General features: G+C 50.8%; 11 protein-coding genes across 11 annotated transcripts; 4 read left to right on the top strand and 7 right to left on the bottom strand.

Annotated features, from left to right (window-relative positions):
- Nucleotides 1-292: 292 nt before the first annotated feature.
- BDZ99DRAFT_221763 (uncharacterized protein) lies at nucleotides 293-5,035 on the bottom strand. The gene is made up of 6 exons (XM_033713442.1): nucleotides 4,784-5,035; nucleotides 4,493-4,729; nucleotides 3,849-4,435; nucleotides 2,735-3,361; nucleotides 602-2,671; nucleotides 293-544 (listed from the first exon to the last, which is right to left on the bottom strand). Exons 1-5 carry the CDS (start codon nucleotides 4,942-4,944, stop codon nucleotides 702-704), a joined length of 3,582 nt encoding a protein of 1,193 aa, XP_033568439.1. The 5' UTR covers nucleotides 4,945-5,035; the 3' UTR covers nucleotides 293-544; nucleotides 602-701.
- A 1,069-nt stretch (nucleotides 5,036-6,104) lies between these two features.
- Nucleotides 6,105-7,326, top strand: BDZ99DRAFT_221806 (uncharacterized protein). The gene is made up of 5 exons (XM_033713443.1): nucleotides 6,105-6,231; nucleotides 6,333-6,505; nucleotides 6,552-6,827; nucleotides 6,885-6,982; nucleotides 7,145-7,326. Coding segments are annotated over exons 2-5 (456 nt in total). The 5' UTR covers nucleotides 6,105-6,231; nucleotides 6,333-6,424; the 3' UTR covers nucleotides 7,146-7,326.
- A 1,386-nt stretch (nucleotides 7,327-8,712) lies between these two features.
- BDZ99DRAFT_577606 (uncharacterized protein) lies at nucleotides 8,713-10,224 on the bottom strand (the record flags this gene model as incomplete). The annotated part of the gene is made up of 3 exons (XM_033728716.1): nucleotides 8,713-9,266; nucleotides 9,329-10,006; nucleotides 10,082-10,224. 3 exons carry the CDS (start codon nucleotides 10,222-10,224, stop codon nucleotides 9,155-9,157), a joined length of 933 nt encoding a protein of 310 aa, XP_033568441.1. The 3' UTR covers nucleotides 8,713-9,154.
- A 405-nt stretch (nucleotides 10,225-10,629) lies between these two features.
- On the bottom strand, nucleotides 10,630-11,638 carry BDZ99DRAFT_469663 (uncharacterized protein). The gene has a single exon (XM_033721548.1). It carries the CDS (start codon nucleotides 11,541-11,543, stop codon nucleotides 10,785-10,787), a length of 759 nt encoding a protein of 252 aa, XP_033568442.1. The 5' UTR covers nucleotides 11,544-11,638; the 3' UTR covers nucleotides 10,630-10,784.
- A 240-nt stretch (nucleotides 11,639-11,878) lies between these two features.
- Nucleotides 11,879-13,306, top strand: BDZ99DRAFT_577608 (uncharacterized protein; the record flags this gene model as incomplete). The annotated part of the gene is made up of 1 exon (XM_033728717.1): nucleotides 11,879-13,306. The coding sequence occupies exon 1, from the start codon at nucleotides 12,047-12,049 to the stop codon at nucleotides 13,304-13,306; it is 1,260 nt and encodes a 419-aa protein (XP_033568443.1). The 5' UTR covers nucleotides 11,879-12,046.
- Nucleotides 13,307-14,524: 1,218 nt separating this feature from the next.
- On the bottom strand, nucleotides 14,525-15,807 carry BDZ99DRAFT_221962 (ankyrin). The gene has a single exon (XM_033713445.1). It carries the CDS (start codon nucleotides 15,571-15,573, stop codon nucleotides 14,656-14,658), a length of 918 nt encoding a protein of 305 aa, XP_033568444.1. The 5' UTR covers nucleotides 15,574-15,807; the 3' UTR covers nucleotides 14,525-14,655.
- Nucleotides 15,808-16,991: 1,184 nt separating this feature from the next.
- On the bottom strand, nucleotides 16,992-18,415 carry BDZ99DRAFT_403281 (kinase-like protein; the record flags this gene model as incomplete). Its single annotated transcript, XM_033716334.1, has 2 exons — nucleotides 16,992-17,336; nucleotides 17,396-18,415. 2 exons carry the CDS (start codon nucleotides 18,413-18,415, stop codon nucleotides 16,992-16,994), a joined length of 1,365 nt encoding a protein of 454 aa, XP_033568445.1.
- A 1,198-nt stretch (nucleotides 18,416-19,613) lies between these two features.
- Nucleotides 19,614-19,772, bottom strand: BDZ99DRAFT_342350 (uncharacterized protein; the record flags this gene model as incomplete). Its single annotated transcript, XM_033714389.1, has 1 exon — nucleotides 19,614-19,772. A coding segment is annotated over one exon (159 nt), but the record flags the coding sequence as incomplete, so codon positions are not given.
- Nucleotides 19,773-20,118: 346 nt separating this feature from the next.
- BDZ99DRAFT_492600 (kinase-like protein) lies at nucleotides 20,119-21,172 on the bottom strand (the record flags this gene model as incomplete). The annotated part of the gene is made up of 2 exons (XM_033723177.1): nucleotides 20,119-20,595; nucleotides 20,651-21,172. The coding sequence occupies 2 exons, from the start codon at nucleotides 21,170-21,172 to the stop codon at nucleotides 20,119-20,121; spliced, it is 999 nt and encodes a 332-aa protein (XP_033568447.1).
- Nucleotides 21,173-22,124: 952 nt separating this feature from the next.
- Nucleotides 22,125-23,708, top strand: BDZ99DRAFT_221838 (NAD(P)-binding protein). The gene has a single exon (XM_033713444.1). The coding sequence runs from the start codon at nucleotides 22,551-22,553 to the stop codon at nucleotides 23,478-23,480; it is 930 nt and encodes a 309-aa protein (XP_033568448.1). The 5' UTR covers nucleotides 22,125-22,550; the 3' UTR covers nucleotides 23,481-23,708.
- An 884-nt stretch (nucleotides 23,709-24,592) lies between these two features.
- Nucleotides 24,593-26,765, top strand: BDZ99DRAFT_456252 (acetyl-CoA synthetase-like protein; the record flags this gene model as incomplete). The annotated part of the gene is made up of 4 exons (XM_033718470.1): nucleotides 24,593-24,652; nucleotides 24,703-25,881; nucleotides 25,939-26,020; nucleotides 26,073-26,765. The coding sequence occupies 4 exons, from the start codon at nucleotides 24,593-24,595 to the stop codon at nucleotides 26,537-26,539; spliced, it is 1,788 nt and encodes a 595-aa protein (XP_033568449.1). The 3' UTR covers nucleotides 26,540-26,765.
- Nucleotides 26,766-27,648: the final 883 nt, after the last annotated feature.

Raw genomic sequence — 27,648 nt, forward strand, 5'->3', positions numbered from 1 at the left:
TTGTCCCAAGAGAAAATGCTACCACTCAGAAGAAAAAGACCACCGCCGTTCAAATCACCTCAACCCATCACCACCACGTTATCCATCCTTCCAAAGCACAAACACCTCCCCCTCTCCACTCGCATCACGCGTCACTTAGAATTACCAGCCGAGATCCCTACCGAGATTTCCACCGGCCGAATGCCATTGCTAGGACTACACTTCCTAACATTCACATTCCCTCAAGACGTCCGAACCCCCCTACACGATTCCACGCCGCAACCGGCTCATAGAACTCACCCTTCCTCTTCCGAAACGGAACTGCCACAAAGTTTGAAACCTGTGGGCTGCTGCCTGTTCCGGCTTATGTGGAAACTAACATAAAGAATCTAGTACTCAACATCGAACTTCACGTCCAGTGGCGTCGAATACCCCAGAAAGCTCAGCTCCGGGGAGATTGACTCTGCAATACAGGTGGAGTCGTTGAACGTGCTGTTCGGGGGTGGGAGAGTCGGGGCGGGTGCTGCGGGTGAGGTCGTTGGTGCTCTTTTCGACGCCCCAGAGCCTGTGGGGTGTGTTAAGAGGGGCAAAGGGGGTAAAGGAGGATTGGAGGGAGATTTACACGCCGTTCCGGTCAAAGACGAGCCCGATTTTGTTGCGCAATTTATACCCTGCTGCCGGGCCGTTTGAGACGAAGTTGTAGCCGGTACTTGGGCGAGCATTTAGGTTATATACCATGACGTTTGTACGGGCTGTGGTGATATCGATGGAAGCGGCGTCGATGTCTGCATTGGAGCCATGGGAAACGATGAGGAGATATGGATGGTCCGTTCCAAGCCAAACATTCGCAGTACTTTTTGCCTCCTGGAGGCTGGGTTTTCCCGCCATGCACTAGATTCGACAGCGTTCTGTAATCGAGCATCGGCCTGTACCGCATCTCTCTCGGTCGCTGCGCGAGCTAGCTCCTCTTTGTCGCCTAAGAGTGCAAGTTTGTGGTGCAGTTCCCGACAATTAGGGTGGTCATCCCCTAATACCTTTCGGTGGCCTGAGAGAGCTTTCGAATACAAGATTTTAGCTTCCTCTACCCGATTTTGACGAACGAGGAGGGAAGCGAGGGCCCGCATCGTTTGGAGCGCCGGTATGAAGGTTGAGATGTTTTCTAGGCCAATTGCCTTGTTGTATCCTTGCAGCGCCCGCTGAAACATGTTGTCCGCCTCGCCTAGCCTGCCCTGCTTCAAGTATAAGCAGCCTAAGTTGTAGACCTCATCGAGTGTTGATAGGTGCTCTGCACCGAGTGTCTTTTCCATCCCTTGCAGCGCTCGCTTGTGCATCTTCTCTGCCTTATTTGGTTTGTTGATTATTTTATAGATGTTGCCTAAGCCGGCGACCATCCGAAGTGTTGACGGGTGCTCTGCGCCAAGAGCCTTTTCCGTCCCTTGCAGCGCTTGCTCGTACATCTTCTCTGCCTTGCCTGGCTTGCCTTGGTGTACATAGAGGCGGGCTAAGTTTTTGAGGGTCGCAAATGTCGATGTGTGCTCTACCCCGAGTGCTTCCTGCTTTCCTTGTAGGGTTTGCTCGTACATCGCCTCTGCCTCGCCTAGCTTGCCCTGATTCGCATAGAAGGCGCCCAAGTTGTTAGCCGTGTTAAGGGTGAATTCATCTTCTAACCCAAGTACATTCTTGTATCCTTGCAGTGCTTGCTTAAACATCTTCTCTGCCTCGCTTAGTTTGCCCTGTTTTGTGTAGAGAATGCCTAAGTTGTTGACGGCCGCAAGTGTTGATGTGTGCTCTGCCCCAACTGCCTTCTCTGCTGTTTGCAGCGCTTGCTTGTACATCTTCACTGCTTTGTCCAGCTTGCCCTGTTCCGCGTAGAGGGAACCCATATTGAAAAGGGCATCTGCAATGTCCGCGCCCAAGTGTCCTTGCGTACCAATATCAGGTTTTATGATCTGGAAACCACGCGAGACCCAGCGGTCCGCATGAGGTAGGAGACGTCTTTGCAATACCCAGGACTCTTTCTCGGATGATGGTTGAATAAGTGCTGTCCCAATGATAATTGCTGCTAGCCAACAGTACTCGGCTCGCGCATCTTCTTCCTGCATCTGCCACGCCCACTGGTGTACAACAGGGTGTGCGGCATAGCTCGGCAGGCCTTGTGTTCCCTCGATAAGAGAATAGTTGATGAGGAGCTTCATAGCTTGAGTAAAGGCGACTTTGCTGCCAGCAACCGTCCGAAACCACTCCGGTAGCTTCTTCGATTCTGCCCAGTGCTTTTCCCTGTGCTCTTTGCAGTGCTCTTCGCAGTACTCTTCGCAATGATCTTCGCATTGCTTTTCCCAGTGCTCTTCCCAGCGCTTTTCCCAGTACTGGGGTGTGGGAGCGAGCAGTTCGAACCAGAAGTCTTTGTTGTCCAAGCATGCCCATAGTAGCAGGAGCTTTGCTGCAGTCTCGTCCCGCCGCCGAACAGCTCGGTATGATATCGTCCATGTTGTCCAGACGCTACCATTTTGGTATTCCTGGAGTGGCGTCTGTGAGTCATTCTGAGAGCCCATTAATTCTCTCCACTGTCCGTTATAGAACTCGACGTAGTCGGCGAAAGTAGTCGCGGTTTCTCGCATGAAAGCGGACGCCTGGCTTAGTGCTAGGGGTAGGCAATTGAGGAGGCGCAGTAGCTCCTTGCTAGCTTCGGACTCTGCGGCTACCCGTAAGTAACTATGCTTCCTCAAGGCTTCAAGGCAAAGGTGGGACAACATACCTTCAAAGACTCTCCCATACCCGCTTTGGAAGATCGCGAGGGCCTGCTTATTGTCGACCCTGTCGACTTGAAGCCCAGTGCCGAGCTGTGCGAGATTCACCAACCGAGTCGTGATGAGAATCGATCCATGGTCGGCTCCGGGAAAGTAGCGTCTGACATCGTACGCACCAGATGCAGCCTGGGGTTCCCGGAAGTCTTGGTCGACATTATCGAAGACCATCAGCCAGTCAGTATTGTCTGGCAGGCTCAGCCAGCTCTGCACATCCTTAACTACGGCATCAATATCGCCAGCACCCGTAGCTTGATGCATACTGCTGCTCTCTGCAATCTGTCCTTGTGGAATCCTGCTTGCGCAAGTCGCAATGCTCTGTTTGAGACTGTCTTCCGTTCGGCCATCGAGCCAGAATGCTGAGCTGAATTTCTGGCGGTGCTTCCTTGAGAACTCGACGGCAAGCTGCGTCTTGCCCATACCACCAAGACCATGTAGCACGAACACTTTCTTGCGGGGATGTTGTTTCTGCGGCAGGAGGGCTTGCTCGAGTTTGGCCATATCGGAGGGTCGGTCCACAAAATTAGTCACCACAGGCACGCCTCGCAGACTAAACGGTGTTCGGTAGTTTCCTACATCTTTGCACGATTCTAGTCAGCTACATACTTCAGCCTATAGTACGGAGACATAAGTTTGGTTACTCCCCGCAACTGTTTGGGGCAACCCGATAGGCTTTGAAACTCGAAGTACGATGTAAAGACCAACATAGTGGAAATCGGACTATCTTTTGACGAGGTTGATACGTGCTGGCTGGGGTACTCCTTACAGTGGTGTCGAGCGAGCAAGAGCAGAGGCGAAGCAGTGAGGTATCCGTGTGCCCAAACTTATGACCTAGTACTGTACCACTGCTTAAGCGCCACTCTGGAAGCTAGACATCACTGTTAGGAGTATCCCCGCTGTCAGCAAGCTAGTCGGTCAAGAGGCAGTTCAATTTCTGTCGCATGAAACTTGACATCGAGTCTAGATTTCCAAGAGCCTATCAGGGTACCCCAAGCAGTAGCGAGCGCGTGTACACAAACTTACAGCCTGAGACTGAATACGTCGAATGCCAAATGAAGCACTAACATGGAATTCCGGATGCGCCATCCGCAAAAGCCCTCATCTGCTTGGTAACAGCCTGAGACTTGATGTATCGGTTTGTGGCCGCAATGATCGCATTCTTCTGCTTCGAGTCTTCAAGCCCGATGTCTTCCAGCCCTCTTAGTACGTTGAATCGGTAGTACCGTCCCTTGTTGTCGAGGGCCGACTTATCGCGACAGAATCTCTCTGCAGTCTTCTCAGTTTCTGTAGCGATCGCCACAAGATTCTTGGGAATTCCGACTAGTTTCTTGCTGAACGGTTTTAGGGATGGCACGCCAGTCCCTATCGACACAAAACAGCTAATCTTTTCTTCAAGCGAGCCAGATGGCCATATGTCTTGAGCCTCGTTCCACACCTCGTATACCGGATTGTTCGCTCCTGTAGCGCCGTCGACAAAACCCTCGTTGAAGTCGCCGATCGTGATGGGATCGAAAAAGGACGACGCTGCCGACGTTGCTCGACCTGCCTCCCATATCTTGGTTGAACGGAGTAATTGTTCGCTGCCGCCTGGCGAGCGGTAGCTGGTAAGCTGTACTGTGTCGCTCGTTTCCGCACTCGTTGCACACACGAACCTATGTCCAAATAGTTAGTGTTGTCACAACCTATTACACACGTGGGCCTACGCTTACACTTTGCACTTAGCGTCCGCATCGTCCTTCAATAGCGCGTCCTCTGCTAGGCCTTGCCTTACAATGATCTCTTTGATCCCGCGTTCTAGCTCGGCCGAATCGAACCGTCCCTGGACGTTGCCTTTGAGTGTCACCCGGTGTCGCTGTTTCTGAAATACGCGGTCGGATAGCGAAACATATTCGTCTAAGCACTCGTCGACCGTCATCCGAAGCCGGCCAAGCATAATCGCGAGAAGACTACACATAGTGGTTAGCTAAATGCCCGACAGGTGTAATGAAGCTGTGAACAACCCGCCAGTGCTAGTGCCACCGATCATATCGAAATAGTCACATGGCTTTGGCGGCGATTCCGGATCGACGACTTCCATGAGCTTCTTCAGGATCTGAAGCATCGAAAGGCCTCGTACGCCGCCTCCGTCGAGGGACAGGAGGCGGAGCTCGTGGTCCGGCATGGGTGGGACAGAATTATCTAGATAGTAGTGGGTATGGCAGAATCATGAAGTTCGAAGAGAGGAACGACAGCGGCAACGTAAAGGGTCCATGATGGTTTTGTGTTGCCTAAGCGCTGGTCCATCCCAGCTCGATGGGGCTGAGAAATGCGGCGTAGCTGCTGCAGGATGAGACTGTCTGAGGCGGTCTCGCGAGTCTTCCACACAGTTCGAAACGTTTCGTTCGAACGTCTTACAATGGGCTGAAGCAGGTCAGACAGCGCCAAAGCAGTGTACCTATACCTACAGATACACATGCAACATCTAACGCGCGAGCTTTGATTTCACAGCGGTCAGGGACTGGAGTGAAGTTTACAGTACCAGTTAAACTGCCGGCACTAGCAGTACATTATCCAGATTTGTATTATGCCGAGGCATGTCAGGAGGGTACCGTACCTTGCTGTGATGTTCTCTGGTCATTGGCTTTTACAAGGTAGACATGCAGCTTCAAGTGCAAGCGGTTGCGTTAAGCGCTCGGAGTACGGGACTACGTGCTGCCGACATCCGCATTCGAGGTAGAGTACCCGGAAGCTGTATATTTCGCAGTAGAATACAGTAAAAGCTTGCTATAACTACCGTTCAGCCCACCTAGGCAGCCAGGGGTAGGAACGTCATCCGCGTCCTGAACGCTATATCACGTGATCGCGTGATGCTCAGCAAGAGGCCGCTGCACAATACATGTCAGTAGGAATCTCATGGCGTTTAATGCTTTGAAGTGGCTGTAAACAAGAGGGAAGATACAAAGGTAGTGTGGAAGGTGTTGGCGCAGGTTTAAACGAAAACAGTAGGCGAAGGACCTCGCCCGGATCCCCAGAACCGGAGATCTCAAGACTAGGATTCGCCTAACGTCATTCGGCATACTATCCCTAGGGTTTTAAACGTAGAAGTATATGGTAATACAAACTTCATAGGTAGTAAATAACCTTAGTATCTAAGAAAGTTAACCGGTATACCACCTAAGAACGGTAGATACCGGTAGCATAAACGTGAAAACGAGCTTTATACTTTCAGCCAGCAGATAGGGTGAAAACTGTCAGTGCTCTGCTTGCGCTAGCAGGGAAGTGGGCGATTCGACCCGGCTCTGGTCATACGGTCAATGGCAAATGTTGTGGGTGTGGCCATGTTTTAGCCTTCAACTTTCACTTTCAGCGCTTCAATCTTCAACACTCATTCTTGGCGCTTGAGCCTTCCACTATTCTTTCTCAGCGCAGATGGCGTTGCACGGCAGCAAGGCAAGACTACAGCCTCGTGGCAAGTATATAATCCTGCCCTTGCCCTCCAGTCTATCCTCAATCCGTTCGTTCTCAATCAGTTCGTCGTCATACCACTTCATAAATGCTCATACTGGCCAGCACTACCAAAATTTGCGGTCTTCAGTGAATAGCCGCATCCTCAAGGCCCCGCTAAGATCGAGCCGTGTCATCTCCGGGGCCTGGGTTGTAAGATGTCGGATGATTTATGCCAATATAACTGTTCCAAACGTCCTGAGGCTGTGTCGCCTTATCCCGATATTTCGGGGACTGTGGTAAGCCTTACAGCCTTACTGAGCTGCTTCACTCACCGAAACTTAGGTGGTATGTGGCTATGTTGCGACCGCTGGCATTGTAATAATTATCATCATGTTCTATTACTGCACAGCATACGACCCAAACGAAAACCCTTTTCGAAAAGACCCCAGCAGTAGCAGCCCCACCCAGATGTCTTCCTTTCATCCAAATCCTGTCGATGTTATATTCCTCGATCTGAGGCTGGGAATTAAGAGGCGGTTTAGGAAGACGAATTCAATATCCCACACCAATCAGGCACACAGACATCCCAATTCCCGTTTGCGACAATTATGTGTTAAGGTGTGCAACACGATGATTCGTCCCCAGAGTTTCAATTCCTCTAACGAAGGCGATTAGTGCATTCAAGCCATGACCGACCTGCAGATTTTATCTGGTATTTCTATTCTGATTAGCGGATACATCCAACTGTGTTGCGGACTCTCCTCCTATCACTAGTAAATATTGGTTTCCCTTGCTTGGTTTTCCAGCTTAACGCACCTGTCCTGCCTCACCTTTCTGCGAAACTATCTGTACAACCGACCAGGTGAACGAGCATGGAGGCTGATTGCGATGACGATTTTCCTCATAATGCTTCTTGTTGACATGGTTCCAACTAGGAATTACTACTGGCCGTCCGATAGCGATCTGTCCGATGTCGATCTGTTCAAGCCGACTCCGAGCGATTACGCAATCTGCTACTTGAAGACTCAGGTTGAAATTGATGTGAACTCTGATTTCTATAGACGTCTAGCTAGTTGTATATATACTAGGGGAAGGAAGGGGGCCACCCCCAGGGTGGCGCGCTAGTAAGTTCAGATGAGCCCTGCACAGCTGAGGCTTCAGCTCGGTTCTCTACAGCTGAGATTTCAGCTGGGTTCTCTACAGCTGATGTTCGGAGAGTAGCTTTCTGGCATATGAGTTGTTGATCCTAGGTTGTAGTGCTGCAACCTGAGTTGAAGCCAACGAAAGATATTGACCAGATGACATATGCTTCAATGATTGTTTCGGTCCTACTCCATGGTCTTGGATTTACGTCTCGGGCTATCCGTCTCCACAAATCACTTTCCATTGACCTTGTCGGACGGGCAAGAAGTGCAGTCAGTGCCTGGTTACGACGAGGCCTGCTGAGAATGTACAGGAAATGCAACGTTGAAGACTCTCCGCAGTCTCTAAAGCGGATGCTGTTTTACCGGCCTTTTTTAGCCCTGTTCCTTACTGCCAGAGTCGCAGTTGACGCATGGAACTCTATGTTAGTTGAGGTAAGACTCGATCTCTGTAGTTGTTGATTGGTTAGCCTTTGGCAGCGGACTACCGGAGTGATAGAGGCTGATTGATAAGAGAAGATATGGTGGCTTATTGCTAGTTTTGCTTTGGGGGTCATCAAACTCGTCAATACACTGGCTCTAAGCGGTGGTGAACAAAGCGACTGGACATTTGGCCAAGTTGTTCCCGTTGTACTTCTAGCTGCACCTCTGTTGTCTATATTCGAGTACTTATATCCTGGTAAGTATACTCATACCTTCGCACTATACTCAATACACTTACTAGTATAGTCGACACTCCAGCTAACTCACAGCCGCAAATCGCCCTGCAAACGTATCAAGCGCATCAAATAAATACATCAATTCCCTTAGACCCTCCCGATGATCTGAGGGATTATCTAAACCGAGACTACTACAAGCAGTCAAGTTGGATCAGATGGTTCATCTATTTCGTCGTATCAGATGTCCTTGGATCCAGTATCTCAATTATCGTATTCTCTTCTTCCGGAAGTCAGAAAGTCCTCGAATACTCATTCCCACGCTTGACTTCTATGAGTGGATACCATTTGCTACGCTCCTAACATGGGTACAGTTTATACTCTTCTCGTTGTTGATTGAAGATTTCAAGCTGGTCAAGGCCGCTATTTAAATCAAGCCCGAAGAAAGATGTTTAGCAAAATCTTCATGTACTGCTTGCTATTCTTTCTACTCTCTCTGGGATTAATCCCGATAGCTTTCACCACAGAAATCTCACTCGGAGCGTTTGGTGTCTATATTGTGTTATGGTCTTTCCAGGTGCTGGTTAGATAGGGCTATACTGAACCGTCGGACACACTGCCGATGTTTCCGGTACTCTTCTTGTTCGCAGGGAGTCTGTCATCCATCGAGCTCATCTAGAGGTGGTTATATCACAGCCTTCTATTGCTACCTTGCTATCATATTTAGTACCTTCACATGCTCTCCTATGCCATTTCTATCTTTTCAAGTGATACTCGCTCCTGTAGTCTTCTCATTGTCATAATATCATGCTCCTCTCCATTACAATCATGAATTATGGTCAGTGAGAGGTTTGAACGCCTCGTTTCTAACCATGTCCGACTAGTCCTTCCAAGTTACTCCAACATTTAGGTAGGGACCGTCGTAGAACATGTCTCAGGTGTGCATTCAGTGGGGTACTACCTACTTCCAGTTACTCACAAAACTCTATCCTTTCCCACACGAAGGTAGCGGAAATCGCCAGTGTTAGTCCAAGTCCTTATCACAAACACTCTCTCCCGCGCCGGAGGACGAAAAGCCGGCCGTCCCCCAGAGATTATTGAGAGCCACTTCTTCCTCGCTTCGCACTTTCAGGTCAATCCCATTCTTTTAGCATTCCGCTCTGAGGACGTCAAATCTCCGCGAGACTTCAGACTCTTCATTGGCCTCATCCTCCGAAACATCGCAGATAATCGAAAATATCCAGGTCGCAAACTTAACTCTTGGACCTCGTTAGAAAAAGCTGCAACGTTTTGTCTGAGTTGTTGAGGGCCACATGCATACACAGGAGGAGGTGGAAACTCCGGACGTCCTGAGCGGCCGCCGGAGTATAAGAACAGCGACAGGTAATCTGGCAACAAGAAGCACATGGGATAGTCATGAGTGCGGAAAAGCGATCCCATTTCAATGATGGTCCGACACTGCCCACCGGTGGTGAAGTCGGTCGAGTAGCGGGTCGCCTTCCCGTATTGTCCCAGAAACCATCGTGGTAGAGAGTGCAGACGCTTTGTTTCCTGCGGTGGCAAGCCTCGGTCTACGACGAGCTCGATGTAAACGTGGTGGTAACGGTTGCAAAGCTTTCGTATCATTGTTTGCACGTCTTTGGCATCGGTATACTTTACCCACCAGTGTTGATCGAGCACGTGGTTGGTCTGGCAGTTCTGGCAGTTCGTGCATCTGGCTTCGTTCTTCCGACATCCGAACTGGAAGGTTAGCTGGCCCTGCTTCGTCATAAAGTCCGATACCTCTCTGTTTAGCTGGCGGTCAACTAAAAGGATAGCTTGATGGTGGGGGTGACCTCCGATTGCTCCGGGCTTTGGCGTTTGAGAATCGATTGGCCGCTTTACATACAAAGTGCTTTGTGGTCCGTGGATGATGTGGCGATAGACTTCGTTGCGTAGTACTCTAGGAAGGTCTTTGAAGGGGCATGGACGGACTGGATCATCTGACTCTGCGTTCGAGCTGACAGACATGCGTTGTATATCGTTGACTAGATGGCCTTCTTGATCTTTGCGATCATTGCCTTGTTGGGCTTACTCTTTCTCCCTCAACGCCGTAGCGAGTTCAGCCATCAAAGCTTTAATCTGTCCTTTGAGAATGCCGATACTGTCCGCTCTAGAATGCCTCTTCGCACCTGTCTCTCCGGGCGCCGGCGATGTTGCCGGTCGTTTACCTGGCATGTTGATTGAGTGTACCGACGAAATTAGATTCAATCACTGAGGCGGCGGTGGTGTATAATATGTGTTCGCTATTCTTATTTACTCTAGCTTGTGTTTGCTTAGAGCTGGCGAGTCGAAAATCATCGTCAGAAATTTGTCGACTAGAACCTCCGTTAGCCGGCATGCAGACGCATTAGACACCATGTAATAGAACCTATAGTCGATACACTTGTCTTCAGTGGTCTTACACTCTCCACACTGCAGTACCACGGGGCTAACTGGTATGACACTATCAAAGCGTACCTGACTCGCGATTTCCATCGGGTAGACTTACGGGAAATAAATCGAAGGCAGCGATGCTTTCTAGATCCGTCTTTTGTATGGTGACATGAGGAAGACGCACGGCGATTCCACAATGGTAGCAACGGCGTGCTGAGAGTATTTAGGATCAAGATCTAGACATTCCTATCTGTATTTTTACACCAAAATGCGATTCGCAAGGCATTGATTGTGATACAAGAAAAAAGACAAGCAGAGGCAAGCCAAAAGATCCAGTAGTTTGCGTCTCTTTTCGTGCGAAATTACTCCGGCACCCGCACAGCCGGACCGGCAGTAGCAACGAACCTCACCGACGCTACAACGATACGCTTCCAAATTGAAAACTCGTTCTCGTTTCTCGGTGCATAGATGAGGACATATCCCCACGGAGCAATCTTCGTACCGCTGAGCTTGTGCCGTTCCGCCCAGCCGAGCGCAATGGCCTTCGCCGAATCGGCCAGACTCAGCGTCACGTGCGAGCTGCCTTCGCCATGAGGATGCACAAACTCGCCCTTGGTGACTTTCAGGTGCTCGGGGATGGTAAAGCCGTCAGCAAGCCACAAAGCGTCTTGGTAAGGGCCCTCCAATGAGGACAATTTGAGTTGGATGATCTCCGGGTTTTGGTTGGCTAGTGTGGCGAGAAATGCTTTCATCTTCTGCAGCATCTCTGGTGTCGCTTGCTCCGTCATTTGGCGTTGCGGCGCAACGAAGCTTGGTACATCTGGTCGAGAGCCCGATCTCGAAAGAAGGGCTTTGCCATGGAAGAAGGACTTGTTCCCGGAGGATCCGTACAGCGATGCTAGGTGCTCCGGGTTGTACGGAGCTGGCTCTTGGGTGTCTGAGCGGGCGATGAGGTGCGCCGATACATTAAGAAGCCATCCGTAGAGGTTGTACGGTAAGCCGCCTGGTCCGAGTCTGAGCCATCCACGATACGAAGTAAAAGCATACGAGAGGATAGGGAGACTGCCAAAGCCGATGGCGAGTTTGGTAAGGAGACGTCTGTGTTCAATGATGGATTGCATTTTGAATAATCGATGAGCTCGACAGTTCTCGAATGCCTAATTCTGGATCGGATGTTTTTCCGTGGCGGTGATCAAGTGGCGAGGTTGGATAAAGATACGGGTGGTTGGGGCCGGAGCGTGAAACCAGAAGTTCCGAGGCTAGGTGAGGTCACACCACACGGAATGAAGAACACTACGATAGTCTTACGCTTCGATTTCCGAAGGAAAAGCGAAGTATCACAGGCAATGGCAGATTGATGCACTTGGCGGCTCTGCATTTGGTGCTGATGCGTGAGTCACGTGATGTCCCCGTGAGCATGACTCGACCCCGCTTGGGCCTGGAGTCCACCGCGACAACCTCATTATTCTCTCCACTGTACAGCTACCATCAGCGAAAGTAACGATTTGAGTGGACTTAAAGCACCAGCCATAGCTGCAGTGACTCGTCTCCATCGGCTTAAAATCCACTGTCCACCCGCTGTCCACGAGGTCAAGCTAGAATATTCTATTCGCCCATCATCACTATGGCTTCAAAATCTGAGCCCAAATCATCGCATAGTACTTCGGCCCCTTTCCGGCTCATGGACCTGCCGCTGGAGCTTCGAGACATCATATACGCAGCCATTCTTTGTCCCAGATTACCTCGAAAGGAAACGTTTGGCACATTCCTGCATGGATCTCTAAGCCCGCCCGGCTCAACGACTATAATTCCCCTGGGGCAAGCCGCGGTCAGCCATAAGATCGAGACCCAGATCCTCCGCGTCAGCAAAACGGTACACAAAGAGGCGAAAGCCGTCATGCTCCGAACGAATCGCTTTGTGAGGGTGACATCTCGTGGAGTTCTACTAACCCGGATTGTCCTCGACAGACAGCTTCTCATCTGGACGGGTCGCGGAAACGAGCTGCGGTTCAATGGCTACATGATGCACCATGTCATTCAGCGTACGTGTGACAGAGGATTCCCTCAGCCACCTTTTTTTGATTTCATCCTCCTCGCGTCCGACCTGGATATCTTTCTGCGAGGGCTTACCAGATCGCATTTTGTGGAGAGCCCCTGCTTTTCCGACCTCTGCGAGGCTGACCAAGTTCTCAACCTGATTCCATTCCCAGAGGAAGACTCGCCGTCGATCGGGCTGTATGAGTCACTTCTTCGTCCATACCGCACCCACTTGTGCGGCTTCCCTCGATTTACGCTTGAGTGCCATGCTACGCTCGGCCAAGGGATCACCGTTGAAGTCGCAAACAACATTTGGGACGAGGAACAGCGTGTTGTTGCCGAGCTACGGTACCTGGAACAGGTCTCAGACGCGTATCATCATGCTGGCGCCTGGACTCAGAGCTCCCCAATATGGGTAGCGCTTAAGGAGAAGCTTTCTTCGATACATATCCGCGAGTTTTGGCTCGCTAATCTGAGGGAGCATGAACACCATTCTTGGCCCACATACACCGCAGAAACAGGCTTCTTGGAGCAAGCAATCCAACTCGGGAACATACTAGGATCCATTCTCGCCGTGTCGCGGCTTTCCGATTTGCGGGAATATGACTTGGAAGCCCTAGGCGCTGGTTTGGCTGCTCACACGACTAAAGTCCTGAGCACTGAACGTACCCATCTTCACTACTATTATCCGTGTGGTTTCTTCGGGAACTGTCAACACCGTGTGACAGTATTTCGTGCCACTGGGTTAGATTTTAAAATTCTGGGACGGTCGACCACTAGTGATGCTGAAGTCAGCACTTACTTCTCGGAAGAGGTCCAAGACCTTGAGGGCACGCACACATTCTGACTTGGTCTAACGATATCTTCCACATTTTAGTATTGCATGATCTATGACTTTCGTGCTTTACAAGCTTATCATACCCATGTATTTCGTTTCGTTTCTTCCACTGTCGTCGCGCTTTACCGTTCTTTCAAGCCCATTAGACTCCTCGTAAACAATATCGCGCCCATACTGCCTACATCTATCTTCAAGACTCATCAATCTCAAACATAGCCTAGCGAAAAGTCTCCTTTATTTAGTCAATCAATCTTTATTTTGGCCGAAAAGACTGTAACCTTTTCAAGGCAATCAGGACGCGATGTCTAAGCTATCACCCTGAAATCCTGAACATCATTTGTAATTGAACCTATTGACATCCATTCACCGCTGTCTGAAGCGCTCCAGTGGGCAATTTCAGATGGGCCGAGGATATTTGAGTTTCATGGCTTTACCTAGAGAACTAGCTCGCGGGCTAGAATGAACGTGTTCTTAGCGCTCAAGCCCTTCCGGTGATATCAAAAGAAACGTAAGAAGTGATATTTTGCTTACTTCGTCGTTATATGGCGTAATTATCCCCGTAGCTTCAACTCTCTTTCCCCTCTGTCATTTGCCTTCAATTCCTCATCCGACTTCCGAATCTCTACTTTATCCAACCAAGCAGCGTCTTTCTCATCCAACTCCAAAACAACAAACTTCGTCCCTTGCTCTTCTTCCAAAAGATCATCCCCGGGGTGAAGCTCCATCGTCACCGGTGCCCGAAACGTTTGGACACACTTAACTACGACCTTCTTCGGCTCCTTAGATTTGATGCCTTCGTCGATTGGGGACTCCAGCGGGCCTCCATGCTGAAGGGTCAGCTTCACGATCTCCACGTTGCCCCCAATCACGGCGCCGAAGAGCGCTGTTCCTCCGTTGGCATAGAGTCCGTTCCCTTGGTGGAGGTCTGGGCTGTGGTTTTCGAGAAGGTAGCGTGTCATCTCGAGCTTCTGATCGATAGCTGCTCGATACAAATGGCCGACCTTCTTGAATCCCGGAGCATTGACATCCGCGCCCGGCATTGCAAGGAGGAACTTGGCAGTTTCGACAGTGTCGGTCCTAGCGGATTCGTGGATTAGATTGTTGATGTACTCGCTTTTCAGGAACTCGCTTCCATCGAACTGAAGCGTCGTCAGCTCTGGCGAGCTAAATGCGATAGCCCAAAACAGCTTGAGAACGTCCGTGTTCTTGGTTATGCGCGGCAAAAGCTCTATGATCTTCTCTTTGATGTCCTGTGGCAAGTCGAGGTATCCATAGTCTCCGTTTGCATCCGGTTGGGCCAGGTAGCTCGAGAGCAATTTGAGAATATGAACGTCCGTTGTCACCCGTGGCAGCATCTGCTAAATGTTGTATCGCTGCTCCGCGCTCAACCTCTCGCCTTTCCAAATTCCCTCTTCATCAACATCATCCACAGGATACCCCCCCTTCTCCAACAAAAACCTCACCATCTCAATACTCCTCGAATGCGCCCCCGCCTGCAACGCAAGCGGCGTAATCTCAACCCCTCCGTCCCCCGCCTCTCCCTCCTTCGCTACCCGCTCCAACAGCAGCCTAACACACTCCACACACCCCCCCCCCGCCGTAAACTCCGCTGCCCCCGTCCCCGTCCCCCCCTCCTGCCTCCTCCTTGGATCCGCCCCCCGCTCAAGCAACCACGCCACAATGTCCGGATGCGCCCCACCACACGCCTGCATCAGCGCCGTGCTCCCCACGTCATCCTCCGCGTCCACCCCGACCCCCCCCTCCTCCACCAACACTCTTACCGCCGCCAGCTGCCCATTAAACGCCGCCGCCTGCAGCGGCACCTGCGCCATGTCGTCCGCCGAGCCCGGCGTGGGTTGCGGCGCCACGCCCGCCTGCAGCAGCGCAGAGATCACGTGGGCTTTGCCTTTGACGGCAGCGGCGAAGAGGATGTCGGGCCCGCGCGCTGGGAACTCGTCGAGGAGGGCGAGGGAAGAGGCGATTTGGGTGGATTTGGAGGGGGAGGCGAAGAGGCGGCGGATCGCGATTTGGGAGTTGCCGAGCGTGTCGTACCAGGCTGAGTCGGAGAGGTAGAGGGGGTTGAGGGGGAAGCTGTTCCAGACCATGTTGGCCGGGAGCGGGGGCAGGCCGGCGTAGGGGTCTGTGGGGTCCGGGTTGGGGTCGTGGTCGGGATCGTCGGGGGCGGAGAGGGGGAGTTGGGGGTTTTGGGGTTTGGAGGCTATGGCGCTGAGGGTTAGGGATGCGAGGAAGAGTTGGAAGTAGAGGAGGGTTTTCATGAATGCTGAGAGTTGAGAAAGAAAGAAAGAAAGGAAGGGAATGCGGTGGGTTTGGGTCTTTTGTGTCCGCAGGGCTGTGCCGTAGATCGGCGATGGCGGTGCAAGGGCGGGATTGGCTGGTGCCTACAATAGTTGTTTGAGGCGCGGTGAGCAGGGAATGGTTTCTCGAGACACTCGGGATTGTTGGATTCGTTGCAGCCTGCTGAATAGATGTAAGCGTTTGCTTCAAGATATTCTTTCAAAATCTAGTAGCTCACTTGAGAAAAGTCACGTGATTTGATCACTGTTCTGCTCTTGATACCACGAAAAGAGGCATTCGGTCTGCTTTTGAGTATTATCTTGATTCGGATGTCTGAAAGCCCAGTACCTTGGTGTGTGAATAAGGTCCGTCTGATCAGACTGCAGCTGTGGCTGATGTGGTCTTCAGGAAATCCGTTGGAGATTCGCAGGAGTTGGTACCCTGCTAGTAGGGCGATCTACTCCCACCAACCAGACCACTGAGGGAGTGACTGTTTTGTTAGATATGAAACAGTTTTTGACCTAGTACCTGAGGTCTGGATCATAGGGCTCGGATCTCTGTTTGCCTCGGCGACGGAAGAAATCTAAGATTTTGCCGGAGGCACTCTTAGATCCATCATCTAGCATCGTGCCATGCTTTGACGAGGATGTAGGAAGGTTATAATCTTGGATAGTTCTCAGCGAAGGGTCAATTGCGTTGTTCATATGTCTCCCTTCGTAGATGTGCGGTTCATAGATGTGCGGTGTTGGTGGAGTAATGCTCGTGGTTGACGCTGGCTGGGCCGGGCTTCCGTACGGACGCCGTACTGAGACCTCTTCAATAGAACCTTGTGGCTTATGTGCCTTTTGATATTGCGCTATCCTTCGTGTCAATCTATCCTTCGAAGTGTCCCGTCGGACATCGTCATGGCCATCGCTTGCGTAGGATGATCGTCGTGAGAGTTTTTCTAAGGAGTCTTTGGGTCTTAATCCGCCACCTAATCTACCGAGTTGTTGGGTATCTTTGGAGTCCCCTGGCGATGCCGATAGCTTAGGGTTAGGCGAGGAGACGCGCGGAGACGGCATCTCATTCATCTTCGAGTAAGTAGGTAGAGATGACTTTTGCCGTAATTCTTTCATGTCTTCAGCTGACCAGCGTTTGTTTAGGACATTGGGAAGCCTGTCAGACGACGTTCGATTTGGTGTCTGCATAGATGATGGCGGGTAGCGCCTGCGCTCGGCTCGTGGACTTGGTCCAACATATTCGACTTGAACCGATCGCCTTTTTGTCTCGCTCGACGGTGAAACATACTCGACTTGGACCGTTCGTCTTTTTGGGTCCCTCGGTGTTACATTCTCTCTCTCTTTTGTTCCTGCTGTGTATACTGTTTAGCACCAATACCTGATAAGGGCCCTAGACCCTACATACCCGAATGTTCCCGATATTCGCTGGACCCCGAATGTTCCCGATATTCACTGGACCGGACCAGAGTGTCTCCAGAGACGTTTGCGGTCTCAGAGATAACGAAAGAGACCACATGAACATACTCGCTTAACCAGCTGTGACGAGCTATTTCGACCATATCGGAGCGTTTCCGAGGGTCCGGTACTAGTATTCGTTTAAGAAGATCCCTGGCGTGAGGGGTCAAATACTCAGGGAAAGTTAAAGGCGTAGATACAATGTACTTATACAAGAGGTTCATGTTGTCGCCATCGGGGTTTGCTGGGTCGTCGTCAAAGGGAAGATACCCGGCTAACATCGCGTACTGCGTTGATATCAGCCATATGACCAAAGGAAACAAGAGACCCTGCATCGTGGACTCACCAGGATAATGCCGCAACTCCATATATCAGCTTTACGGCCAGTATACATAGCGTCTGATACAACTAGCTCTGGTGCGGCGTAACATGGGGATCCACAAGATGTCTGCATAAGGTCACCCCGGAAGATCCCATCTTTGTTTGGTTGCGTCAATCTCGATCTCTCTACAAATTCTCGGTTTCCTAGGTTGTACTCAATATCTTCACTCAGCTTATCCGTCAGGTCGAATGTTTTTGCCAAGTTGAAGCAAGTGACGATGAGGTTCCGGTTCCTATCGAGCTGTATCGTCTCGAGTTTCAGATTACGATGCACGATTCCTTTCAAATGCAGATAACCCACAGCAGAGACTAGCTGTGCAAACAGCCTGCGAGCCGCGACGTCTTTGAGATATCTGTGGTTTAAGACATAGTCAAAAAGTTCACCTCCGGAAGCGTACTGTAAAACCAGGCCTATGTGTCTTTCGGTCTCTACTAATTGATAGAAGCGCTGAATGTTCGGGTGGCTCAGATCTTTTTGAATAACAACTTCTAGATAGAAGTCTTTGTTAACTTCTTTCCGTTGATATCGCCGAATTGCGTATTTCGTTCCGGTTAGCGAATGATTGGCCAATTTCACCTTGACTCCGGCGTCTTGGCTCAGGGTCTGTCCAAGTATGTACTCTCCAAAGTAATTCTTTCGCTGCTTCTTGTTCGGTTTCTTGGACTCTATCTTGGGATCAAGACTGGTCGTAGGCTCGTCTTCTTTGCTTGTGTGCTCATCCTTATCGCTCGATAGCACGGCAGAGATAGGACGGAACAACGGGAGTATTAGGGGTTTTCTTGGAGTATCAGAAGAGGCGATGTCCGATTCAGCTTGTCTGAGCAACGGAGCTGGTTCCGAAGACTCGGGCAAAGAATCGTTCCCAGCCGCATGAAGGACAGTACGCGGTGGCTTTGTGTGGCCAGAAGCTACGCGAGCCGCTGTGTTCGACGTCTTAAGAGCCGTACTGCCCCAAAGATCAGTCCAGGCGTTTATTCCGCCCATGAGTAGAATCGGAGGTCTCTGTAATGGCTTATCCGAACTGAACTTAAAGAGCGTATCAAAAAGCCGCTTCAGTGCTACCTCTTGGTAGTTTTGAGGATGTCTGGACAGAAATGTCGTGCTCTCCGTTGATTCGTCGTAGTATACCACAAAGTCATATTTATCGCGTTGTTCGAACATATTCTGCTCTTCATCCGGAGAAAGAATTAGGCGGTCTTGCAATTGTTCGGCAGATTTACCCTCTTCGAGAGCGGTCGGTTCCATGCACATAATCTTGTCCCCATAAATATGACCTTTATCAAACAGCTCCCGGTCTCGGACATCAATTAGCAAAAGGCTATACATGCTCATATAAGCATACAGCTTTTCGGCGCTGATTGTCAGATCTTTCTCTGGCGTAGGGGCTTTGGAAATCACCGGCGCACGATAACCTTCGTCGGAGGTTGTGATAGGATTTTTCGAGGTCTAAAAGATGTGAGCGTTTGTCGGCAGGCACTCAATGGTTACGGTATTCTCACAATAGTGTTGATTTCTGGACGCGGAGACTCCGCACGAGCTGCGGGCGCCTTACTCTCTGATTCAGATTTTCCAAGCAATGAAGCTAGATGTGAAGACTCCGGCAAAAATTCGTTCGCAGTCGCGTGAAGAACAGTAGTTGTCTGATCTTTATCCGGCGTAGGGGCGTTGGAAATTACTGGCGCAGGATAGTAGGACGGGCGACGTTTGGGTGTGCGGTGCATTTCTACTGTTCTCTCGACGAGACGTTCGATTTCGGCCTTTGAAAATCTGTTAGCTTTACGTTGATTTGATTGAATAGGGGATGGCTTACAAAGGTGAGTGGACGAGGGATTGAGAAGGTGGTCTCGAGCCCCTTGCGTCCTCGCTCACTCCGCTCATTCTCCATCTGCGTGTAGTCGTACCCTCCCTCTTTTAACGCTTCCTCACAAACCCAATATGCCAGAATTTCAGTCCAGGCATTTTGATCCATGAAAGCTGTCGATGCTGGAAGGTCGGTGTTAGTTATTTCAACCTTGCCGTCAATATAATCCCACCACAGTCTCTTGACACATATTCGCCACGGTATTCCCACAATCTTGCTGAGCTTTAGAGACGGAGGCTCCGTATGAACTACAGGTTCATGTAACGGCCTGTGCGGTGAAGTTCTATCAGGTCGTGGAGGAGGCTTTGGGTCGTACTTCTCCACGAAGTTTCTAGGAAACAGGCCCTCTTGTTTCGCTCCAGCACCATCAGTGTATTCGCCACTGTACCAGTCCTCATCTTCTTGCTCCGTGACGGTGATTATCTGACCCTGACGGAAGCTCAGATCGTCCTCGTGCGGGGAAGAGTAATCATAGACGGCCTTGAACATTGTGGCATCGTTCCTCGAAGCTTGAACAATCTTTTCGCGAGCATCTTGTGCTTTGGCAGTGGAGGCCGTGGCATCAATGGTTTTTTTAGCTTGTGATACCGGGTTTGAGAACGTCACTGAGGTTTTACCGTGGTCTTCAATTGGGGTATTGTTTTCGGCGCTAAACACTGAAGCCCCCGGGGCTTCTAAGCTTGTTACATCGCTCCAAGCTGCCGAGGCTTCTGTGATGTTTTGACTAGGGGATGTGGAATCATCCTGAAAGAAGTGCTCCGAACTACCAATGAGGTACGAGCGTTAGCATGGATACGCTCAGAGCGAATGAAAGACGAAGAAATTGCTACCTTTGAATCTCCAAGGACGATCTTGCAGAAGATGGCCTTTGTGACTCAAGCCAATCATGTGCAACAGCATCTTTAGCTGTTAGCCGATCTCTAGGTAGCGGAGCCATGAGAGACTTGACGAAATCGCAACCGTCAGTGCTGACATTGTGTGACTGCAAGACTTCGACAGGAAAAGTCGTCTTTCCCTTAGCGTAGGGTCCTAAACGCCGGATTGGAAACGGTGATTCTCCGGTCAAAGCGCGAAATGTGATTTCTCCTAATGACCAGATATCAACAGCGACGGTGTACCGGTCGCTAACAGCAAGGTTGTCCATGTCCAGAAGCCCGAGTTGTACAAGCATTTCAGGGGCCAGAAAACCAGGAGTGCCGTTCAACGTTCGCAAAGCAGTCAGCCCTTCTTCAGCACGCTTGCTGATGCCGAAATCGCCAATTTTAACCCACCAGTCTGGGCCTCTGGATTTAATGAGGATGTTCTATATTCCACCGTTGATGAGTTAAGAAGGGCATTGTGACGAGCAGAAGCCTTACCGTTGGCTTTAAGTCACGATGAGCGAAGCCATTTTCGTGCATGAACGCAACTCCTTCCAAGATCTGAAACGTGATTTGCTGGACTTCCAATTCTGGCAATGGACTAGAGATGTAACCATCAAGATCGCCGAAGGGAAAATACTCCATGGCAATGAACACGCTTTCTCCACTTTCGTACCAGCCAAAGGATCGCACGAAGCAACGCTCGTAATTTTCGTGAGAGAACTTGGCGATAGCTTCCAACTCTCGGCTGTAATCAATAGTGTTTGAACGATGCGAATTCTTGCGGATCTCTTTTACGGCGCGTTGCTTCGCTTCAGCCTCATCCGATACCAACTTCTCGAGCCAAACCGTTCCGAAAGCGCCGGAGCCAAGAGAGCCACATCGTTGCCATCGCTCCTCTCTCTTCACAGTGCGTTGCCGAGCGGTGATTCCAGAGACGTAGTAGGTATGATGGGTGTGGCCTGCGTAGAATCGAGTCCTCAGCCTCGAGTCCCTCACGAGATCTGACGTCGGGGCCATGGCAGCATAGGGGCGCTCGTAGCATATAAGCAAGAAGAGATTATGCAATGCATCACACGCTACAAGTACTGCAAAAGGACACAAAGGAGAGACGTTAGTCCATGAATGTGTGAAAAAGTTCGGATTGTGAAGGCTGAAGCGCTGAGCGCGGGGCCTGCGCGCTAACGAATTCCAGCTCACCCTCTTCTCTCACTCCGTCGCCAAAACTCTGCAACAACAATTCTTCCATCATTCTTTCTTTCAAAAACATCATACAGACCTCCATTCTTTTGGTACTGGGCAAAGTGTGGCCCCTGCAAGTTGTGACGATAAAGAACAATTCACGTGACCCTTGACCAGGCATCAGCTTTGGCAGAACATCAGCCTCTCCTTTGATGCCCTAGAGCATTTGATTTCCATTGAGATCTGGTAAGCTCTCGAACTATGATTGACATTCGGCCCATCCCATATTGACTCCTGGCGCATGATGGAACGGTGCTGGTAGTTGAACCACCGGAAAGGCCCCGACGCCACGAAATTCAGCATAGAAATCATCGTATTCGACTCAGAGAACTAAACTCATAAGTACAAACTGCTATGCTATACCTGGGAGTCTCCGGAAACTTGTCTCCGCATAGTACTCGACGTTCACTGCGAACACCGTTCTACCTCACACTCGGCTTCAGCAATCCGATCAATTGCGACATATCCATCTCCGACAAGTCTTGGGGCAATGATGACTATTTGTTGTTCTGATAGTCAGAAAAATATAAAATCTTTCTGATTGTCAGAAATGTGGACTATTTCCAGTGCTAACCAATCTCCTCGCTGCTTCTCCATCTCCAGCCTCACTCGGGCGAACTCTTCTCCGACGGGGTTGACTATTGCGCGTCGTCCACGCGCAGTTAGCTTCCAGCTTACACATGTCGTTCCAAAGCCATAAATCAGGTAAATTGCCATTTGTATGTTCCTTTTTCGCTTGGTTCGGTATTGAGATGCTCAGTTTCGTCAAGCTTGAATTTCGGCCGAGATGCGTTTGACGTCGCGTCGGTCGATTTTTCCCCCGTCAACTAAACGTATGATCTTCGACGACTGAGGATGGGATCACGATATACCTATAATATAGTTCTTAGGATGCTTGGTAGAATGGGTATATAAGGATGAGATGCTGGAGAAGTTGGAGCGCCTTACCGATACTCTCCTCATCTGCCTCGCTCGCTGGTTTTCATCCCACGCTTCAACCAGCATCATCAGTCAGTATAATATATCGAGAGCCTCTGGACGTTGAGACTCTCGATTCCCATTCTACTTCTCTCATCATAAATAAACCCCTTCAATCTTTCAACCGCCAAATCTCCAATATCTATCTCCCTGCTCCAGATCAGATTCTCCAACCACCATGCCCAATCCCGCCAACTCTCTCACAATCCTCATTACCGGCACCTCTGTCGGTGGCCTCGGCTCCTCCCTGGCCCTCGCCTTTCATGCCCGCGGCCACCGCGTCTTCGCCGCCGCCCGCAACCCCTCCAAAGTCACCCACCTTACCGCCCTAGGCATCACTCACATCCCCCTCGACGTCCTCTCCTCCACCTCCATCGCCGCCGCAGTAACCCAGGTCTCCGCCCTCACCGGCGGCACCCTCGATATGCTCATCAACAACGCCGGCGGCGGGTACAGCATCCCCCTCCTCGACGCAGACCTGCAGAAAGGCCGCGAGTTCTTCGATCTGAACGTTTGGTCTGTCCTCGCCGTTACACAGACCTTCGCACCGCTATTGCTAAAGAGCGCGAGCGAGAGGGGGGAAGCCGCGGTCGTGAACCAGACGTCAATCGCAGCGGTGACGTCGGTGCCAATACAGGGCTTGTATAACGCGAGTAAAGCAGCGCTCGCGATGATTTCCGATACGCTACGGCTCGAGCTCGAGCCATTCGGGATCCGCGTCGTGGATTTGCGCACCGGGTCCGTGAAAACGCCGTTCTACGATAACCAGATCGGTGGTGGGGGCCCAAAGTTGCCGGAGGAGAGTATCTACCAGATTGCTAGAGAGAGGGTCGAGGAAGCGATGTCGGGCACGGGGCCGATGGAGGAAGCGGTGGATGCGAAGACGTGGGCGGAGGGAGTGGTGGCGGATTTGTTGGATAAGGGGTGGTTTTTTGGCAGGCCGAATCGGATTTGGAGAGGTGGGAATGCGCTCGTGGTGAGGGCGGTTACGCAGTGGGTCCCTGTGGCTTGGACAGATGCCTGGCTGCGGAGGTTGTTGGCGAAGATGATGGGGATGGATGTTGTGAAAAGGAATTGGGAGAGTGGAAGGAAGGGGGTGGGGAAATGAGGGGCGATGACGATTAGGAGAGAGAGGAGAACATATTATGTCCTTGGGTTGGCTAAGTGGATAGCGTATCATAGGTAGCAGACTTCATAATTCCCGGGGTATGGGTTTTTTTTGGCATTCTTGAGCCTGGTGAAGAGGGGGGTGGCGGGAGCAACTCGTATTCAAAACGCTCAGGTCATTTCTTCTTGCTAGACCGGCCCACTATATTGCAAATAAGCGTATGCAGATGATTAGAGACCTTACTTCCTACTATATAGGCCACGTGATGCAAGGCTAGCCTGAAATGGTGGTAGATACATAAAATACCACGCTAACAGAGTAATCGGGAAATATTACGTTTATCCGCCTTCTCACCTCTCACCATTTTCATCTCTCCACTTCGCCTCCAGCTCATCTCAATCTCGACCATCTGAGAAATCTGTCTACGTATTACCTAGGCATACTCTTAAATGCCTTAGGCGACAGGTTGACACGCAGTGGTATCGAATGACAGCGTTGGACTATTGGGCGACTTCGGCAACCAAATCTATCGCCCAAGGCATCCAGCAGGCGATGATTCGCCAGTAATAATTATTCTTGGATGAACTGATCTTCTCATTGATGAAGCACTGGATACTTATATGAACGTTTTTATTGGTCATTTGGCTTCTTTTTGACTTCATTATGCAGACGAAGGACGAGTATAATTGGATCAATTCAACATCTCATATCTTTAACGACGTCGTTCCTTACCGAGGTACCTTCTTCGGTTAGATCTAAAACTTCATTATCTTCCTCGTGCAAGCTGACTCAGTAGTGTCACCGCGGGGTTCCTGGAGATAGCCACATAATACCGTAGATTGCCGAAACCCCACGACTATCCCTACAAGATGAATGTAGCGGGGTACTATTGGATGCCGAAAGATGCGATAGCGGAGACGGCAATATCAGAAATCTTGACATCGAGATAGGAAACTGCTAACGGACAGGAAGGCTTGATCTTATAGATTGGCGAACCTGAAAGACGACAATATGTAGAAGTTGAAGATTGATTTAATAGACAGAGTCTAAAGAGCATTGAGGAAAGACGCGAATTAGGGACTCATGAACAATAGAAGAATTTACAGGACAAGATGGTAGACCGTACCCACTTCGTCCCGAAGCACACTGGATGTAGCATCCTCCCATGCACGGTACTCTCCCTTCTCCTAATGCTCGAAGACTATTCTGATGTTAATATCAGCCACTCTTCTCACGCCTCCTCCGCTTCGCCCACCAGCATCCACCAAGACCATGCATCCACGATGTCCGGACCTCCCAGACTCGCACCCATATCGATCTCCTCACTGACGTCCTCGCGCTCCGGGTAGTCATCTACGATGCTCTTCCCCCTTCGGCTATCGCTGCTCTACACCGCCAAGAAGAAATCTATATCGCCGTCATCGCAGCCGGCGGCTACGAATATGCGGTTGCTGTGCTCGCCATCCTCGCCATCTGTGCCGCAGCCGTACCAATTACGCCCGCGCTTCCTGTCGACGAAGCCGTATACTTCATCCAAAAGTCGCGTGCGGCACTAATTTTAACGAGCATGCCCGAGAATTCCAAAGGCGAGGCACTTGAATCACGGATCCGAGCAACTGCCCCAACATCTGCACGACCCAACCCGCAGGACTTTACACATTTGTCTATCGGGCCAGTGCTGATGAATAAGGCCTTGAAACCAGAAGACATCCTCGTGTCCTCGAACCGCTACCTCGACGAAAACGCCCCCGCCATCGTTATCTTCACCTCCGGAACCACCGGGCCACCCAAAGGCGCCGTGATGCGCCGCGCATACGTCTCTGATCACGCTCTCGCCGTCGCCGATCACTACGCTCTTACTCCCAATGATCGGATCCTACACGTCCTACCCGTGCATCACGCAACCGGGGTCGGGATCTCCTTCTTCCCTTTTCTAATCGCCGGCGCAGCAATCGAGTTCCGCAGCGGCTCCTTCGACGAACGTTGGATGTGGGAGCGGTGGCGAGCTGGCGTCGATGACCAAGACTCTTCTGCTCCGCGCTTGACGTTCTTCAGCGGCGTGCCGACGATATACATGCGTATGCGGCGGTACTACCAGCTCCATTTGTCTAAACGGCCCCGGAAGGAGGTAATGCGGTATGAAGCCGGCGCGAAGCAGTTCCGGGCGTGTCTATGTGGGACGAGCGCACTACCGAGGCCGTTAGAAGAGTTTTGGAGGGGATTGCTTGGGAAGCGGATTTTGCAGAGGTATGGGGCGACGGAGTTTGGGGCGGTTTTCAAGGCCGGGTTGGAGGATGGGGATGTGCCAGAGGGGAGTGTTGGGGAGACGGAGCCCGGGGTAGAAATCAAACTCGGGGGCTCGGGGAATGCAGAGGAGGGGGAGGTGTTGGTCAAGAGTCCGGTGAGTTTCAAAGAAGTATTGAATACCTCCCCCTGAACGTCGAGTTGATCAGCCTAGCACATGTTCTCAAAATACCTCCACGACCCCGAGGCAACCGCGAAGGCTCACGACGAAGATGGGTTTTTTCGGACAGGCGATAGTACGTCTTTTCCTAGAAATGAGCATCACTGATCACATGCTCACTCAAATAGTTGCACGCCGCACAGGGAAGTACTACCACATCCTCGGCCGCGCCTCCCTCGACATCATCAAGTCCGGCGGCTACAAGATCTCTGCGCTAGATATTGAGCGCGAAATCATCGCTCTCCCCTACATCGCCGAAGTCATGATCGTCGGTGTTGCCGACGAGGAGTTCGGCCAACGCGTCGCCGCTCTCGTGTCCCTCCGCGATGAAGAGCTGACCCCTTCGTACTTCCAAAGTCACGGTAATGAGCGATTTGCGCTTACGATTGAGGATTTGAGAAGAGAGTTGAGGCACAGGCTGAGTGGGTACAAGATGCCGACGCTTCTGCGGATTGTGGAGGGCGAGCTGCCCAAGACGGTTACCGGGAAGGTGCAGAAGAACGTGTTGGGGCCGAGATTCTTTCCGGGGGATTGGGGGAGTTGTGGGGATGTGCAGCGGTGGGAGGGGAAGACAGATGTGGTGGCGAGGCTGTGATGTGATGTAGACTCGGCATATTACGTTGGAAGGCCGTCTTTTGAGGTCTATGTCTGACTACTTTTAGATGACGACTTTCCTGGTTCTTTGGGAACTCTGTTGGATAGCCGTTTGAGAACTCTATTGGATAACCGTTTGCTGGCTCATTATGGTTCTTTTTAGCAGCTCTATTGGATAGACGTCTGCTAGTTCGTTATGGTTTTCTTTGCATATTGCAGCGATCAGGCATAATTGTAGATGCAGTGTCTTTGAGGATGTCACGTGACAAATTCACCCTGGTCCTAGAGTACACCGCTTCCGGAAATCTTGAAGCTCGTTCTTGTGGTAAGTCTGAGAGTAATTGAGCTTGCATAAAGCTGTTGATTGTGAGGATCAGCTGACAAGTACCAAGACATCGCGCGGATTCCTGAAGCCGTCCTAAGTCTTTCTCAACCTCAACTTCATGATCACGATGAAAAGACAATACCCAAGTACGACACTCTATTTTCATGCAATCAATAGATATCTCCGTGCCTTTTCGACGGAGAGAGCTCGAAATGGCTTCAACCAACGCATTTCCTGCACCAGACGCGGTTGATGTCTGTGAGCTCTAGCCTGTCTCCATGAACAGAACCTCGAAGTCACCGGTTTCATATTGACCGCATTCATCCACCTATAGAGCTATCAAATGCTTGTTTGGCAACCAAAGTCATTCATCTCTGACATCAATAAGTGTCACGTGATCATCCCAAGTGTGGACGTCGTCGAGATATTGCGCTAGCGGACATGAAGAATGTACCTCTCCAGTAATTACGTTCTTTCTCGCCCCAAAGGTAATTACTTTCTGTGATCTTCGCTCTGGGTCACGTTGTTCCGTTGTACCAATACTTCCGCTGTCAAGTCGGATCTGATAACATCCCACTGGTACCAGCCAGCACATATTGACCGAGCTTCTCCGTGTGCCTCTCCTCATCACAGGCGCCACTTTGTGGCGCTAGATGAGTATTTGATCATGACGGTCTTGTATCAGGACTGCACAAAGTGCGCTGGAGGAACGAGGTACGTGCTGCCGCCGGGGATGAGGAGCAAAGATCCCATTGGATCGCATGAGCTCCTGAGCAACGATCTGG

Source organism: Mytilinidion resinicola, assembly GCF_010093595.1.
Source record: "Mytilinidion resinicola strain CBS 304.34 unplaced genomic scaffold BDZ99scaffold_39, whole genome shotgun sequence".
NCBI lineage: Eukaryota > Fungi > Ascomycota > Dothideomycetes > Mytilinidiales > Mytilinidiaceae > Mytilinidion > Mytilinidion resinicola.